The sequence below is a fragment of the Erithacus rubecula genome, assembly GCF_903797595.1.
Source record: "Erithacus rubecula genome assembly, chromosome: 22".
Taxonomy (NCBI): domain Eukaryota; kingdom Metazoa; phylum Chordata; class Aves; order Passeriformes; family Muscicapidae; genus Erithacus; species Erithacus rubecula.
In genome coordinates this window covers 698,020-715,984 of record NC_136674.1, presented here as the reverse complement: position 1 = coordinate 715,984, position 17,965 = coordinate 698,020, and the positions used below count along the sequence as shown (strand labels likewise).

General features: G+C 48.8%; 1 protein-coding gene across 1 annotated transcript; it reads left to right on the top strand.

The window, feature by feature from the left end:
- Positions 1 to 1,416: 1,416 nt before the first annotated feature.
- On the top strand, positions 1,417 to 9,405 carry WSB1 (WD repeat and SOCS box containing 1). The gene is made up of 9 exons (XM_079325313.1): positions 1,417 to 1,556; positions 2,013 to 2,181; positions 3,067 to 3,326; positions 4,101 to 4,232; positions 4,640 to 4,740; positions 6,852 to 7,024; positions 7,322 to 7,435; positions 7,566 to 7,673; positions 8,311 to 9,405. Exons 1-9 carry the CDS (start codon positions 1,517 to 1,519, stop codon positions 8,468 to 8,470), a joined length of 1,257 nt encoding a protein of 418 aa, XP_079181439.1. The 5' UTR covers positions 1,417 to 1,516; the 3' UTR covers positions 8,471 to 9,405.
- The last annotated feature ends 8,560 nt before the right edge of the window (positions 9,406 to 17,965 follow it).

Below are 17,965 nucleotides of genomic sequence, written 5' to 3'. Positions count from 1 at the left end.
ACAAGCTTGCAAACCCCTGGCGTTTCACATATCCCTTTTTGCCTTTGTGTCCATAATGCACAAAATATGGATTGGAGGGGAAAAAAACCTGAGCAAGGCATCAGTGTGGTAAGAGCCCTGCGGAGCTGAGTAACCCCAAGCTGCAGTTGGCTCTGTAAGAGCCCCAAGGGCGAGCAGTTAGTGCTGGCTCTGAGCGGGGCTCGACCCTCCAGAGAATCCTTACATGAGTCAGCTCAAACATTCACAACCCATGAGCAATTCCCAGCAGCATTTCACAATATTGAGTGGCTGCAAGTCTGCCTTGCTGCAAGGAGGTGTCCAGGGATTAGCTGCAGAGAGCTGCCCAGGGCTCTTCCCTCGGCTGGCAGCGGGGGATGGATGGAGCAGGAGCAGGATTGTGCTCTTGCAAATGAGTGCTGGGGGAGTTTATACAAACCAGCACTAATCCGAGCTAGTGTTCACATCACCAAAAACATTCCAGACTTCTCCCTGCTCCTTCCTTTGACATTGTATCACTGCATAACTTTAAAAATGCATTGCTGGCCTTGCTCACACTGGGGTAATTCCTGGCTCTTGCTACAGCTGAATAGCTGATGCCATGGCTATTGCAGTGTTTCTGCCAGTGAGGCCACTGCTTTGGAATGAAACCACAGATATTATCTTCAGTTCATTATCCTGCTGGGCCCTTCTCTGAAGTCCGTAGAGCAAGGAACGGTCACTTTGTCGAGAAAAGGGACAGAATTTAGATATGCAAAAGCAGAAAGGAGGTACGAGGAAGGAAGACGAGAGGGATGTGCGGAGATGTTGATAAAAAATCACAGAGAATGAGGTGCTCGCAGGGTCTCTTTTTCCAAGTTCTTCGTGAACAACTTCACCAACATCAAATTCAAAATTTTGTCATAAACCGGGTGTTGCTGGACTGAAACGCTGAACCGCACACGTATAGAAAATAACACTGAAGAGTAGGAGACTGCTGCAGCCCGCTAAGCAGGGAGGGGCACGGCGAGAGGACCGTGTATAGACCGGGGGTCAGCCTGAGAACCGGGAACGGGGAAAGGAGCGGGGGCGGGAGGGGAGGAGAGAGCAGAGCAGGGCAGAGCAGGGACCCGGGAGGCCGGGCAGGGCAGAGCGGGGCTGGCAGAGCCGCTCGGGGCAGAGCCGGGACCGGAGAGGTCGGGCAGGGCAGCGCAGAGCGGGGCGGGCAGAGCCGCTCGGGGCAGAGCCGGGACCGGAGAGGTCGGGCAGGGCAGGGCAGGGACCCGGGAGGCCGGGCAGCGCAGAGCGGGGCGGGCAGAGCCGCTCGGGGCAGAGCCGGGACCGGAGAGGCCGGGCAGGGCAGAGCGGGGCGGGCAGAGCCGCTCGGGGCAGAGCCGCTCCGAGCCGCTCCCCCAGCCCGGCCCGGCCCCGCCGGCGCTCCGCTCCCGCCCCGCCCCGCCGCCCGCCGCCGCCATCTTTTCCACCCGCGCCCGCCCGTCCCGCTCCGTGGCAGTCCCGTCGCTCCTCAGGCCGCCCGTCCATGGCCAGCTTTCCCCCGAGTGTCAACGAGAAGCTCATCGGTGAGCGGCGGGGGGGAGACGGGCGGGCTCGGCGGGGACAGCGCGGCCTGAACCGGGATCGGCCGGGGCTCGGGCGGGGGCGGGCGGGCGCTCAGCCCATCCCGCAGCGCAGAGCAGCGCGCTCGGGGCTGCCCGCGGGGAACGGGCGGGATCCGAGCACACGGGGCCATTGCGGGGACTCGGGGCCATTGGGGCACACGGAGCCCGTCCCGGCACACGGAGCCTTTCCCGGCCGTTTGCCCGTTCCGTGCCGGCTGTGGCTCGGCTCTCGGTGCGAGCAGCGCATTCAGCACCGCGCCTTCCCTGCAGGGGCTCGTCCCGCTGGGTTGCACGGTGACACCGGGCCCCTCCCGGTGGCGTTAATGAACCAAAGCAGGTGAGGCGGGGTGCCCGAGCAGTCGGTGAAAGGCCGATGCTGCTCGGATCGCCCTGTCACGGGTCTCCTCTGCCTCCCAGCTCGGGCGCGCACGGTCGGAGAGCTCCTGGCCCCCACGTCTCCCTTCGACAAGAAGTGCGGCCGCGAGAACTGGACGGTCGCGTTCGCTCCCGATGGCTCGTACCTGGCGTGGTCACAGGGACACCGCGTAGTGAAGCTGGTCCCCTGGGCGCAGTGCCTCAACAACTTGTAAGACAGACCGCTGTGGCTTTTGGTGTGCCTGAAAAACAGCAGGGTTTAAAATTGACCTCAAATCAATTAAAATGCGTGATTTGGTCTTCTAGGCTTTGACACCCCGGGGAAAAATTAATTCCTTAAAATAACAGCTGTTCTGTCTCTGCCTGCATGGCCAGCATGAGGAACTATTGCAACCTCACAAAGCTTATGGAGGAGTGGCTTCTTAATCAATTCAGACACTCTAAAATAAGAGGAAGTTAGATTGAAAAGGGAATTTAGAGATTTGGGCAGATCTGGCCCTTTACACTTCCTATCACAGTGCTGTTTGGTTTTACCTTTTGGGAATTTGCTTAAGGGCAGACCTCTTTCCTTATCATCCTTGTCAGAATGCAAGTGGAGTTCCAAAACACACATTTTGTTGGCACTGGCAGGTTGCATGTTAGTGAAGTTGCAAGCCAGCCACTGCAGTTCTGTAGCTGGTTACATTTCTCTGATCTGTTTTTTCCCCCTTTTGGGGGTGGTTAATTGTTTTCCATGTGCTGGACATCAGTATCTCTTTTCAGAGAGATACTTTTCAGTATTTCTTTTCTTTACGTGTAAGGGAATTGAAGGAAACTTCTCTCATTTATCAGAAAATCCTAGAAATTTTTACAGCTCATTTTCTGTAAATACTTCAAAACTGTTGGGTTTTGCAGTAGGTGAAATTAGCGTCTTGCTCTCTGCGGAAGTAAAACTGTATACAGAATATTAGTATTCTTTTGTGTTGGAAGGTTTCCAGGTGCTGGCAGTTTTTCTCAGCTATAAGAAAAGAAGCATTTTGATAGTTTTACAGTATAAGGGCAGCGAAGGGAGGTTTGTTTGGGGAATAACCCGAGCTGCGCTGTGCTGTGCTCGCAGCCTCCTGCACGGCACCAAGAATGGCGCGGAGGCGGCGGGCGCGCGGCAGGGCAGCGACAGCAGCCCCAGGAGCAGGCCCTGCGAGCACGTCATCGACTGCGGGGACATCGTCTGGGGCCTGGCCTTCGGCTCCTCGGTGCCCGACAAGCAGAGCCGCTGCGTCAACATCGAGTGGCACCGCTTCAGGTTCGGCCAGGAGCAGCTGCTGCTCGCCACCGGCCTCAGCAACGGCCGCATCAAGATCTGGGATGTCTACACAGGTGAGCTCGGGGCACCCCGGACCCCAGTGCAGGGACACGTGGGGAGCATCCAGGCCAGGACACCCCAGCCCTGCCACCCTGGCCCCGAGAGCCTCGTCACGCTCAGCTGCCAGCTCGCTGCTTGTTAGTACACACCAGGAACTGGTTACAGAATTGTAACTGCGACCTCAGCTTCAATACAAATTCAAAACTATTAAAAAAGCATGAGCTCCTGCAAACAGAAGGAAGGAAAAACTGCCAGAGGAACAAGAGAGGCAGGTCATGCTTTGAGATGTGAGACATGGCAGATACTAAATAATTAAATGTGTGCATACGTACATTGGTTGTTTACTCAGTAGTCTTCCTAGTTTCACCATACTTTAAAAGCATGAAATTGCTGGTTTATATTGATGAGGATCTCTTATTTTTTTAAAAGGAAAACACATTACTCAAAAAGACTGAATCTGAACTTAGGGACTTTCAGTTTTGCTGGTAGCGTAGCTGCTGGGTTGGAGAGAACTCTTGTTAAGAAAAAAAATGAGTAATTTGTCCTTTTAAATTGAAGCTTAGAACAGGTATGTCTATCAAAAGACAAGTCTTGCCTTATTTCTGAGCTTCTAGTATATAGATTTTGGGAGAGTGAAAGGATCCGTGTGCTGCTCATTGTAGGCAGCATTTCTACAAAGAAAATTGTCTTTACATGCTGTAATTTTATATTCAATGTTTGTATCCATAAAGCAACTGATCTAAGTACAGTAGTCCTTCATGCTAAATTGTGGTGTTCTCATGGAACAGGAAAACTCCTTCTTAACCTGATGGACCACACAGAAGTTGTCAGAGATTTAACCTTTGCCCCTGATGGCAGCCTGATTCTTGTGTCTGCATCCAGAGACAAAACCCTGCGAGTGTGGGACCTGAAGGATGATGGTAATGTCTGGACTTTATCTGCTCTAACATCTCTGAGTATCTGTACTCGCCCCTTTTATTGCTCTGGACTCACTTTGGTCAGGATTGCTCAAAAGCTGCGTGTTCTGTTAGTCACTCACTCTGCACTTGGAATTCTTCAGTCACTCACTCTGCACCCCCTTGGAGTGCCCTGTCTGTCTGAACCCTGGAGGCAGGAGCAGGCATTGGGCTAAGAGTGCATGGAGTGACCTTTCTGAATAGGGACATGTAAGTAGAGGCTGCATCCCAGGGGGTTTATTTCTGTGTAGAATGGCTCTGCAAGAAGTTTGGGAAAATGATATAAAATTTCACGAAGCAGTAACTAATTTGGAAAACCATCTGAATTTTGTAATATTTAAGCAATTCTTACAGCAATTATTTCTGTTTAGGAAACATGATGAAGGTGCTGAGAGGCCATCCGAACTGGGTGTATGGCTGTGCATTCTCTCCAGACTCCTCCATCCTCTGTTCTGTTGGAGCTAGTAAAGCAGTATGTGTCAGAGTTTCTTGTTCCTTAATTCTCCTGAATTGTGTGCATAATCATTTTAAATCTAAGTAACATTAAGCTTGTGCTCGGTGTCATGAACTTCTAATGTTTGATGATGATGTGAAAGTGCATGAAATTAAACTGGCAAATGGTGCATTGAGACCCTGATTTGTGAATGGAACTTGCACTGCTTTTAGTTGAAGAGGCTGTAAGTGTGGAGAAATAGGTCTGCACAGGGTCATGGCATAAAACAAAGACCTCTAAAGCTGCCAGTGTTAAAAGACACATAGATTGGTGCATAAAAGTATTTTGGTTTTGATTTTGTCCTCCTATTTTGTGCTCAATGAGAAAGACTTCACAAAGTCTGAGCCGGTCAGGGCACCTCCTGCTGAACAAAAACGTTCCTCCCTGTTTTCCCGTGCCAATGGCAGTGGTGCTAAGAGCTAGAGGGAAGAGGAGCACACTGGCTTTGCTTCCATCCTAATGCCCTGCTGGAGAACTGAAAGCAGTGCAGGTGATGCATGTATGCCATAAGCTGCTCCTGGCACTGACGAGTTAGGGCAGAGCAGAAAGGGGAGCTCAGCCTGGTTCAGGGCTCTGCAGGCAGTGTAGTGAGCCTCCACAGGCCCAGCTCAGGCACTGGCCATCACTGTGGGAGTGCTCACCTCGGCGAGAGCTCTGGGGTTTGGCTCTGCTGGAGCAGAGGGGGATGTGTACATTGCTGTCTCGAGGCTGTGTGTTTTCCATAAGCTTCTTGCTTTCCCTGTCACAGGTGGTGGCAGCAATATTGGTGTGATTGAGTTAAGCTGGCACCACTCTGAGGAGCACAGTGGTGTTGGCGGGCAGAGAGTGGCAGCTCTGGCCGCCAGCCCGGCGAGCTGTACCGTCTGTACCGTAGGACGAAGTAACCTTGCCCTCGGCTGCAAGGGGTCCTGTACGTACGCAGGTGCTGCTCCATGTCCACTGTCTGTTTGCTTGCTTGCTTTTTTTTTTTTTTTTTTTTTGTTTTGTTTTTTTTCTGGTTTTTTTTTTTTTAATAATTTTCACAGCAGTGAAACACGCTGACTCCTCAAACTTAGTTTCCAGTTTTATGGAATGTTGGGGTCTCCTTGGAAAAGTTAGTGAAGGTGTTTGTAACTGATTGTAAAATGGTGCGGAGTTAGGCAGCGTGGGAGGCACTAAGGCTGAGTTTGGTTTGGTCAAATGTAAATTTATCCAAGATGTCAGAATTTAACCTGTGCAGTAAAACTGTCAAGGGAAAAATCAAGGCTGCTAATGAGCTCTTTGAGGGACGACATAACAGCTTTTGCTAAAGACTTATATTCCTATAAAACCATGTTGCAGTATGTGGATAGTTCCTATTAAGTAATTTTGCACAGTCCTTATTTTGATTATAAATAATGTACGACCGCATGTAAAATACTGTAATATTCTATGAATTCTTCTAATACACTGTGCAATTAGGGTAAATTGTAATATTAATGTTGTTTGTTACTGTTGACTTGATTTTAAATGCTTAAATTCTTTCTTATAATGTGGTTAGACTTCCCTGTTGTTTTGCCAAAGACATAACTTTTGGCTGTGAAAATTCTTTTTGCTTGCAGTATCTGTTTCTCTTCCTAGGCTGACGTTGGTGATCCAAGCAATTGTAAACAAGTGATCTTAAACTCAAAGGGATGCCACTGGAGTAACAATATGTTAACCTTACATTTTCTGTCTGTATATTTCTTAAAATTTTGGTAGTTACTGAAAAGAGGGGATTGTAGAGTTTAACCCTATTTATTTCTGAATATTTTAATAAAATAGTTTTATAATACATGAATTTCAGTAAGCTACATGGTTAAATTGTGTTGCCTTTATCTTATATTTTGGCTTATTTTGTTAATAACATTTAACAAATTTGAGTTAGAACTTGCATGTCTGCTTTAATTATTTAAAAAAAAAACAACTTGATTTTAATCTGAGTATGACACTGAGCATATTTCTTAATTGTAGTAATTCATAATACCTGATTTTAATATAATCCTAAATAAGACTAGCTATACTTAAGAAACAAATTAAATGCTTCGTCGCCTCTGTGGGCAGAGCTATAACATCAGCTCATTTACTTGCAGGTTTTCCTCTGGGATATGGATAAATACTCCATGTTACGGAAGCTGGAAGGCCATCACAATGATGTTGTAGCTTGTGAGTTCTCTCCTGATGGAGCATTACTGGCTACTGCATCCTACGATACTCGAGTCTGTGTCTGGGATCCGCACACTGGAGTGGCCCTTAGGGAGCTCGGGTAAGCAAAGCACTCAAACCTGGGAACTTTCTCCCAGAGCAGGCTTGGAAATGAGCAGTGGCTGATGGAGATGCTAAAGTGGCAGAGGCTGGAGGTTGTTCTTCCATCTGGGGGAGAAGTTACATCAGAGGTGTTTTAATTTTAACGTGTCCTAAGCTGTTAAAGACGGCTGAAGAGCACGCAGCAGTTCAGCCCCAGTGTGTGGTGAGCTGGTTAAACACTGTTTGTCACAGCTGAGCCCTGCCCAGCCGCACAGGTGTCCCTGAGGTGTCCCTGAGGTGTCTGTCTGTCCTGCAGGCACCTGTTCCCCCCGCCCACGCCCATCTTCGCGGGCGGCGCCAACGACCGCTGGGTGCGCGCGGTGTCCTTCAGCCACGACGGGCTGCACGTGGCCAGCCTGGCTGACGACAGGTGAGTGTGCCCGGGGCCCTGCCCCTGCCCTGCCAGCCCAGCTGTGCTCCTGGGCTTCCCTGTGCAGCACGGGGAAACCAGCCTGCACAGAGAACAAGCTGCTCTGTAACTCCCTGTCCTTGCCCCTCAGGATGGTGAGGTTCTGGAGAATTGATGAAGAATACCCTGTACAAGTTGCACCTCTCAACAATGGGCTCTGCTGTACTTTCTCTACTGATGGCAGTGTTCTGGCTGCAGGGCAAGTACAGATTTTTCCTTTTTGAAATATGAGGGTAACGCAAGAGATAGAAAACAGTGGCTCAGTGTTCTGAAAAATTTCGGTTGTGACTTGCAGCCTGGTGCTTCTGACTGGTACTGGTTTGTTTAAACATGCCTGGAATAGCAGTAAAATCAATCAGCTGATAAACTCATTTCTTATCTTTAAAAATAAATATGTGAGAGACCCAAAACATGAGAATTGGAAGAAGCCCATCAGATAGCCGAGGGCAGTTGCTGTGTCAGGTGGCACAGCTGCTGGGAGATATGCTCCTGTTGCACAGACAAGTTGCTTATTGTGCTGCTGTAGCTTAAAATAGGAACTGGAGTAAATCAAATAAATAAATCAAAAAATAAAACTGGAGCAGCTGGAACTGGGCACCAGCAAGTCCCCTCCTAGTGTGTGTGTGTGTGTGTGTGTTTGTGTGTGTGTGTGTTGAGCTGGTTCCCCTGCACTAACCTGAGGGTCTGTGGGGTCCAGGCTGAGCTGGTTCCCCTGCACTAACCTGAGGGTCTGTGGGGTCCAGGCTGAGCTGGTTCCCCTGCACTAACCTGAGGGTCTGTGGGGTCCAGGCTGAGCTGGTTCCCCTGCACTAACCTGAGGGTTTGGGGTTTTGCAGGACCCAGGATGGCAGTGTGTACTTCTGGGCCACCCCGAGGCAGGTGTCCAGCCTGCAGCACCTCTGTCGCATGGCCATCCGCAGGGTGATGCCCACCAGCCAGGTCAGGAACCTGCCCATCCCCTGCAAAGTGCTCGAGTTCCTTTGTTACCAGATCTGAGTTATTTGACAAGGAAACCAACAACTGGGAGGTGGCCCAGCTGCTGAAACTGGCTACAAACACTTTACAGAATCCTCAAACTGTACAGCCTTTAAGCTTAAAACTCTACAGGTTTTCAAGAGCTATTTAAAGTGATAACCTAAATACTATTTTATCAAAATGCCTGACAGGTAATTTTTTTACTATTTATAGAAAACACAGTAGAAGTATTCCTGGTGTTCTCAATTTTCTAAAATATAACTGTGAAAACATGTACATATATAGACATAAGCTGCTACATGTTATCAATGTACCTTTAAGAATTGCTTGTATGATTTTTCATGTGTCTCATGTATATATTGCTTTGGTAGAGCCATGATGCATCTGAGCTGTAAGTGGAAGGACAGCTGTTCTGGCACACTGAGGTAGGAAAACTATTGACTTTCAGAGCAGTTAAGCTTCCTTCTGTACATTGGTTGGGGTCCAGGAAGCTGCCCCCAGGTCAGACTTTGTGCTAGTTTATTTGTGAGGAGGTACAGAGTGGCTTTGTAGAGGGCAGTGTGAGGAAGAGCAGGAGGTTAAAAGGGTTGCAGAGTATCCAATGTAACCCGTGTCAGCTGAAGGCCTTATGCTCCATAGCAGCAAACCAGGTGAAATTTCAGTATTGGGCAGTGTTAGAGAACCATTTCCTTACATTTCTGAAAATCTGACTACTGTATTATTGCCTGATACTGTGTCTGTAATGAGAGACATTAACAGACTCAGTTATTATCCTTTAACCCTATAATATCTATTTGGGGGTGATTATTGGTTAATGGCCAAAGATAAGCAAAATACTTGGTTTTGCCTTCTGTTATTTATCTGTACCTGCAGATATAAAGAATGTATGCATTGCATAAAATGCCTGATTATATATATTTTTGTTGAATTTTGTATTAAAAACTTGTATAAAAGTTTTCTGGTGTCTCATCTGGTGTCTGATTTGTCAACACTGGCTGCAGTGTTCCAGGCTGAGCTGGTGGGGCCTGCTCTGTGCTCCCAGACAGATGCTTACTGAGCTCTCTAGAGCCATGACAGTGTTGTAAGCACGTGTGAGCTGCAAATCTGCTTATTTAAGCACTTTCATGAGCTGAGCTGAAAGCTGGGCTTGCCATGAGCCTGTTTCTGCAAGATCACAGTTCCAGCCCTGGGTAGACTTCAATGTGGGGTCTTGCAGGGGAGTCTTACTGGTGGGTGCCCTCAGGCTGTTTAAAAGCTCTGATTTATGGAAGTTCAGGGAGAAAACAACATCCCAGCTCCCCTTTGACCACCTCTGAAAGCTGCTTCTCCCAGCTCTGCCTGCAGTTCTGTTTGCTCTAACCTTTCTCCCAGGACACAAATGATAATGTTAGACCAAGTACACAAGCTCTGCTCATTAGTGAGGTTATTTATAATAATGTACCACAGTTACAAGCCTCTTCCTGCCGTGGTGGGACACCACTAGGTAAGGCCTGGTCCCCAGCATCCCCCACATCCCAGCTGCTCTTCTGTAAGCACTGCCAGGGAAAAGGGAACAAGCCAAGGACAGCACCATGGCACTGACAACACTCAGTATTGTGTGGGGTTTGTTGTTACAAGGCTACACAAGGACTTCCATTGGAGCACTTTAGAAACAGGGTGGATGAATCCTGTGACCTTTTCCTTATGTATTACAATAGTCTCATAAAGGACAGAGGTTATGTAAGATCCCATGGGAAATCTGCTAGAGGTGTCAGGCAGAAACTGTTTATCCAAGTAATTATTTCAGATCAGAACCACCTGAGTAAGGCAAGCAGGGTTTCTGTGGGTTGCTGGCTTCTGCACAAGGACAAGTTTGTTTTATAAACACTGCTCTGCACCCAAGTCCCACTGCAATGAGCTGGATCAGAACAGCCCTCATTATTGATGTACTAGAACCAAAAGAAAGCCAGAGTAAACTTCAGATAAGTCATGATAACACTGTTAGTTATCAGCAAGGTTATGCCAGTGTTACAAGCTAATTCCAGACAGAAGTTCTGGGGCAGATAGGATTTATCTCTAATATGAGATTAGAAGCTCCTGAATGCTCATTTTTGTTACAGGTGGCTGAGTTCTTTATGCATCAAGGAGAAAAAATATTTATGGGCTGTAAAAAGAATTGCTACACTGGGGTTCCCTGACAGAAATCATAATCTTCTCTCCTGTCTGAGCTCACTTCTCAGCCTATGCAAATGTAAAGACCCTGTACACTGAGGGGAGGAACTTCCCCCATTTAATTGGAGAGTTCTGCCCACTGATTCAGGTGCCTGACACACAACTCATCTTCCAGCTGTGCAGACAGGGACTACTGCCCCCCCCCGTGTGAGCCCAGAGCATTTAACCAGGCCACCAAGGTTTCACTGGCTCCTCTCCCCTCCTGCCTCAAAAGGCAAACACTTCTTTGGGAAGACTGTCTCAATCTGCTTCCTGATACAACAACAATTATAGTGAAGTCTAGTACCAAAGTAAATGCCAGGATGGAAAAATGAAACTGAAATTATATGGGAAAGAGTCTATCAGTGTACATTATTAACTGTGAATTCACACCTTCTGGGGCAGATGCCCAGGAGCTGTTAGGGTGTTTGATTATATGATTAATTATGACCAGCTCCTTGTGGTCACTGCAGAAGGAGCAAGTCCAGAAGAAAGACTTAAAATATTGCTTCATCTTAATTGCATCAGAGGAAAGGAAAAAAAAAAAAAAAAATCCAAGGTCCACTGCAGATAAGAGCAGTGAGAAGAGTTTGGGCAGAACTTTGATCCTGATGTGGCATGTCACAAGACAGATACATGTTTGCTGCAGTCCAGAGAGCTGTTCTGGCTTTTGAGAGGTCATTGGCACCTAAGGAAAAGGAGCAGCTGAGAAAATCCCCTCCCTACCTTCTAACAGGTGTGTGACACAGCCCCAAGGCCACTGGCCTCTAAGGGAGGTTTGGCCTTGCCAAGTGCTTCCCTTCAGCTGGTCCCAAAGGCTCAGGGAGTTCTGACACTCAGGTGAAGCAGCCACAGTGAGTGTGCTCTGAGAACAAACAGAAGCTAGGAGGTGGCATGCTGCTCCTGTACTTGTAGAAATCAGCACTAAATCTGGCCTGCACTTTGCATTTCTCTGACCTCAGCACTCTCACAGATGAATTTGATTTGCTGCCTAGAGAATCCTCTCCTGACTCCACTCCAACACAATATTACAAATAAAAATCCAATTAAACAGAGTCCATCATGGCAATAATCTGAGCAACAACTGACCAGGCTCTGATGAAGCATATTCTTACAAAGGCTTGCAATAAAGCAAGGGAAGTTTGGGGTACAATGTGTGTATCTCTGTGGGTTGGTGTGGGGGCAGAGCCTCCATCCACGTGTCTGTGTGTAACTCACTGCCAGGGGTTACTCTGGAGCCTGGGAAAAGCTCAGTGCTTGCACAGTGACAATACTGCCCTGCAAAGGCAGCAGCTGGGAGGGCATTTACCTCCCAGGGGAGGGTACAAAAACCCCTTGGCATGCCCAGGTGTATTGACTGTGTCCACTGGATCATGAGACACCAGAGAGGCTGGAAGTGTGCTGACCTGCTCACAGCTCTGTGTTTGGTGAAGAGCTGCCAGGGTGGCATTTGGCCAGCACAAGTGTTGCAGCTTCTGCTGGAACTGCTGAACAGCAGCAGAAGAAAAGCTGCCTAGAGCAGAGCCCCTGCCCTGGCCAGTGTCACACACACTGCAGGCTCAGCCCCTGCCCAGCATGGTACACAGGCAGACCATCAGCTCTTTTGGCACCAGACTGCAATAGAAATAAATTCAACATGTCCATCTGTGTGGATGGAGAAACTTCTGAAATTACACTTTTCCTATGGAGTTCTTTGCCCAAGGAAATTAAAGCCAACACCAGGCTCCCCTGAGCAGGGCTCCTCCTACATTGCCTGGGAAGACATTCTGTGCACTGTGGTGTGGTAAGAAGGGTTTCCTCTTTTTAATGCCACTTCCATCTAGTAACTCATAAGAAATATGATGTTGAGGGCTTTCTTTTTAGTCTATTTTTTTCTTGAATCTATAATTGTTCTTGGCTTCATCAGTAGATATTATTAACTACTTATTATTCAGAAACAAACCAGTATTCTAACTAACCAATTATCCTAAATCATACTTCAAACAAAACATAACTCAGTAGCATTTATGGGGAAATGTAAGGGTAATAACATTTGGAATATTTATGGGAACCTGGAAGTGTTTGAATTATCTTCATTTGCGAACTACAGTAGCATCCAAGCCTTTAATAAAGAAGTCTCTGTAATCCAAACAACTCCTAAATTAAACAGACCAGAGACAAAGCTATGAACAGAAAACATAATCCCTCACTTAGAGGTAAATAAATGAGGCACAGAAAGGGATTCTAAAGGAAACTGTACCAACCTCAGAATCTGGTTTTCCTCCCTGATGTGGTCAGAAAGTCCCTTTGGCACAGCCTATCATGCTTCCCAAACAAATGCCAAATGTAGATGCATCTCCTTATGGTCAGTGTGCAGGGCCTGCTCCAGAGGCTTTCTTCATTCAGCACAGGTGCAGCTCTACTGCTGCCTTGATTTTCTCCACTCTGTCAAACTCTGCCCTTGTGGTTTCACACCAAATCCCAATGCTCTTAAATGTTCCATTTCCAGACGGAATTGATCTGAGCTGAATCCCTTCTCAAAGCAAGAGGAGCAAAATTCTGTTCTATTTCTAGAGAAGTGTTTGAGAACAAGATCTCTAATTAGTTCTGTACCACAATCCAGAGGTACCAAGGCACCTTCATCTCTTCCCCAACCCCCAAATTCTTCACCAACCCCAAATCCCGGGAATGGCTCCGGGCGCGTGCGGGCACCTGCCGGGTGTGCGGCGCCCTCTGCCGGGCACGCGCGGCTCTGCACACCTGGGCACACAGCTCTGCACACCTGGGCACACACTCAGCTCTGCACACCTGGGCACACTCAGCTCTGCACACCTGAGCACACTCAGCTCTGCACACCTGGGCACTCAGCTCTGCACACCTGGGCACACACTCAGCTCTGCACACCTGGGCACTCAGCTCTGCACACCTGGGCACTCATCTCTGCACACCTGGGCACTCATCTCTGCACACCTGGGCACACAGCTCTGCACACCTGGGCACACACTCATCTCTGCACACCTGGGCACTCATCTCTGCACACCTGGGCACACAGCTCTGCACACCTGGGCACACACTCAGCTCTGCACACCTGGGCACACAGCTCTGCACACCTGGGCACACACTCAGCTCTGCACACCTGGGCACACTCAGCTCTGCACACCTGGGCACTCATCTCTGCACACCTGGGCACACACTCATCTCTGCACACCTGGGCACACTCAGCTCTGCACATCTGAGCACTCATCTCTGCACACCTGGGCACACTCATCTCTGCACACCTGGGCACACTCAGCTCTGCACACCTGGGCACTCATCTCTGCACACCTGGGCACACTCATCTCTGCACACCTGGGCACTCAGCTCTGCACACCTGGGCACACTCAGCTCTGCACACCTGGGCACTCATCTCTGCACACCTGGGCACACTCAGCTCTGCACACCTGGGCACTCAGCTCTGCACACCTGGGCACACTCAGTTCTGCACACCTGGGCACTCAGCTCTGCACACTTGTGCACACTCATCTCTGCACACCTGGGCACTCATCTCTGCACACCTGGGCACACTCATCTCTGCACACCTGGGCACACTCAGCTCTGCACACCTGGGCACTCATCTCTGCACACCTGGGCACACTCAGCTCTGCACACCCGGGCACACTCATCTCTGCACACCTGGGCACTCATCTCTGCACACCTGGGCACACTCAGCTCTGCACACCTGGGCACTCAGTTCTGCACACCTGGGCACACTCATCTCTGCACACCCGGGCACACTCATCTCTGCACACCTGGGCACTCAGCTCTGCACACCTGGGCACACCCTGCAGCACCTCCACTCTGAGTACTATCAATCCCTTGCTTCCTGCTGCAGGGTGAATTTGTCAGCTTTAGAGGAAGAAAGTGAGCTGGGTGGGATTTTCATCAAGCTGCTTGTGTATACTGCAAACATCAGCAGTGAGCATGCAGGAGTCCTGCCAAGGCTGGGAGACAAACCTCACACTTCTTTTGTTTCTGCTGCTTTACTTAGGAAAGAGCCAATGCACGGAACACAAGGAGTGCCAGAAAGCCAAATACACACAAGCCTTTGATGCTTTCTTTCCCTGCACACACACACACACACCTCTGTCAGCTCTTTAGTCTCAACCCTTCAGAGGCCAAAGGTCAGAGGGGCCCCTGTGAACTGCTGCCCTGGCAGAGGAAGAGGAAGGAAATGACAAATGAGCTCAGCTTTCCAGGCCTGCCCCATCCCCGTGTGAGTCACGGTGCGTGACGCGGGGGCTGCACCCTCCATCTATCAGGACTTGGTTTCCTCTTCTGAAGCTGCTCATGTGACATCTGCAGCTTTTCCCTGTGAGCAATCCTGCAGCTCCCTGCTGGGGCTGCTCTGCACAGCCCTTTCACTGGGAAGTGGCAGCAGAGTTCCAGCTAAAGCTGCTCTTTTCATCACTTCTGGGAACACCAGACTGGCTCCTGGCTTAAGGAAGAGAACTTCGAGCAAGTAATGAGGAATTGCTTTCTGAAATTGTCCCAAACACAATGAAACCACCAGTCACTACTTCACAGCCTTCCAGCTCTGTAACAACTTTGTCACCCACAAATGACATTTTGTTACAGAATCGAGGTTTTGTTGCAATTTCAACATCTCGAGGTTTTGTTTTGCCCCCCGTTCCACAACCAAGTCTTGCAAACACCATCTCTCACTGCTCCAAAGCCAACAGCTCCTTTTCCAGCACAGCACATGTGGGAAAGCTGGATTTCAGACACAGGTAACTTGATTCCACCCCATCTCTGCAGTCATCTTCCTGTTTCACACAGCTTGAACCTCATGGTGCCTCAGTTTCTACTGTCCTATGTATGATCTGTTAAACACCTGCATTTTTTTTTTTTCTGGAGTCCTGCAGAACTTTCTTGTTATTTGTTTTTAAAGTGAAATCCGAGGGTTACATGAACCCATGTAACTCCTGGCAATGGGGCTTTTAAATGAAAGCACTGCAACATTGACTGCAGATGTGGGGCTCAGAATTTCCCATTCTGACACCACCTCTCCCACCACTGAGGAAACTGTCCAGAAGCTGCTGCAGAGACAATGGGTTTGTTCTTTTCAAAGGACACCATCACTTAGCTTCTGGCATCAAACACTTCCCAGGCATGGAAAGTTACAGCTCTGTGAGAAAGGAGGAGTAGGAAATGTGGCAGTATGAAAAGTGACCTCAGGCTCACAGCATCGCCCCCAGGATTCATCTTTCACAAGTCTCCTGAAGGGAGTGCATTTGGGAGGGGCTGCATGGGCAGTGCTGATGGTCAGGAAAGCAGCTCCAGGAAGAGCAGGTGGGAAATGGTGTGAGAGCACACACAACACCAGGACTATTCTTAGGAGGAGTCCTAAAGAGGAAATTGCACAGGGAGTGTTGTCAGGCTCGTTTCTGTCACCCAGATGAAGAGAGTTAAGTGAGCAGGGCCAGAGTTCACAGTGTCACCTGAAACACCTGGGGGTGCCAAAGAGGCTTTTTGGGTGCAGGACAGGAAAATGCCTGGGACAGGGAGGGGACTTTGGGTGACCTGGATGGCTGCACTGAGAGTCAGGGCAGCACCTGTGCCTTGGACATTCTCACCTTTCATCTACTCCTGCTTGTCATGACCCTTGTCATGGCCTCATTAAAACACACCTAAGCAAGCATCACCTGCTTCAACAGCAGCACACCTTTGGGAGGTGGAGAAGTTCTGGAATACATTTGAAACACAGAGCAGCTGGGAGCTGGAGGTGTGAATTTTCTTTAAACCCCAAAAAAATGAGGCTGCCTGCTGGAAAGAGAAGGCAGCTACTTAACCTACTAATAAAATATCAAGACCTATGAAGGACACTGCTCTCCTGTACTCCTTGGCTTTTCTATTATGGCACAATAGTGGTCTCCACAATTTTTTTTTTTTTTATTATTTAGAACTTTTGTTTTTGTTCTTGTGCTCAGGACTTGCTGGGCCAGAGAGACCTGCTGTGTCTACTGGAGGTCAGTTTCTTTAAATAAAAAAGTAATCCAGATCAATGTGGGATTACAGGGCACGAAATCTCCTCATGGCTAAGCAGGGTCAGTGTTCTTGGATGGCAAAACTGCCCTGAAGTTTAAGTTTGCAATAAAGTCTTCCCACCATGATTGCCCAGCACTGACACAGAGGGGTTTAACTGCAGGGTCCCCGGGGTGCCACAGGTCCCTGGCTCCACAGGGAAGGAGGGATGCCAAGAGTGCCTGGGGGCTCTGTCCACAGGACAAGTCTCCATTGTGGCTGCTGAATGACACATCTGCCTGCTACAAACAGACTCCTGCAGAGCCCTGCATGTGCTGACAGCTGGCCACCAGCCTGGAGTGACTTCAAAGAGCTGAGCTGGGCCCAAGAGGTCCAACATCCTCTTCCTCTGAGCTCACACAACACCTGGGCTTAAGCAGCAGCCACCCCCACGAGCTCCTTTTCCAGAGCAGAGATGCTCTGCCCTACACAACAGGGGCTCCAGACTAAGCTATGCCAAGAACATCAAAGTCAATTTCTACTGGAACTGAACCTTTGAGGAAAGTAGGGTACTGCAATGCAGGACATCAGCAGTGATTTTAAAATAGCTGTGTTTAAAGTAAAAATAACAACTTCAACAACAGGAAACAAGGAAGGAAAAGACCTGAAACCAAAGTTCTGCAACAGAGTCAACATTATTGCACAGTACTCCAGGGATAAGACCCAATTCCCTCATACCTGGAACAGTATTTTATCAGGGATTGTTACTGTGTACTTGAGATGGTCTGAGGTCACTCCCCACACAGCTCTTGGTAGGGGTGGGTAGGTGAGAGGATAGATACCATTCCCTACAGGTTGCTCTCACTCACCAGTGATGTATTTAATTTTTTCATGCCCACAACCAGAAACCATGCACTCTCACAAGCTTATGCAGTGAGTCTGTTATGAAATTATACACGTCTGCTATTTTATAATACACACAAGGATGGGTTTTAAATGTTTTGGGGCGAGAATAATTTTCTTATTCTGGATCTGGCGCTAACTGTATAGCTTAGTGATTCAAACAGTGGGGAGGCAGACCACGACTGAGGCTCCCAGGACAAAGCCATGAATAAATGCAGAGCAGAATATTTAGGTTCATAAATGGTAGGTCCACAGGAGATGCAAGAGGCTTGTGTAAGCAGGACTCGATGTGAGGAGAGCAGCTTGCATTTGCCCTCCTGTAAGTGTTCCTTGTGCATGAAACAGCCCCTGGACACAAGGGGCAAGAGGACAGGGAGCACAGGGGGGCTGGCTCCCACCATGGCTATGCTGCTCTTATTCTACAGCTCCCGATTTATGTGCATC

Bases quoted from the DNA above. Each gene is read 5' to 3' on its own strand.
- WSB1 (XM_079325313.1), top strand. From the start codon at position 1,517: ATGGCCAGCTTTCCCCCGAGTGTCAACGAGAAGCTCATCG. The intron at 3,327-4,100 runs GTGAGCTCGGGG...CTCATGGAACAG, and splicing joins GATCTGGGATGTCTACACAG to GAAAACTCCTTCTTAACCTG. The intron at 4,233-4,639 runs GTAATGTCTGGA...ATTTCTGTTTAG, and splicing joins GTGGGACCTGAAGGATGATG to GAAACATGATGAAGGTGCTG.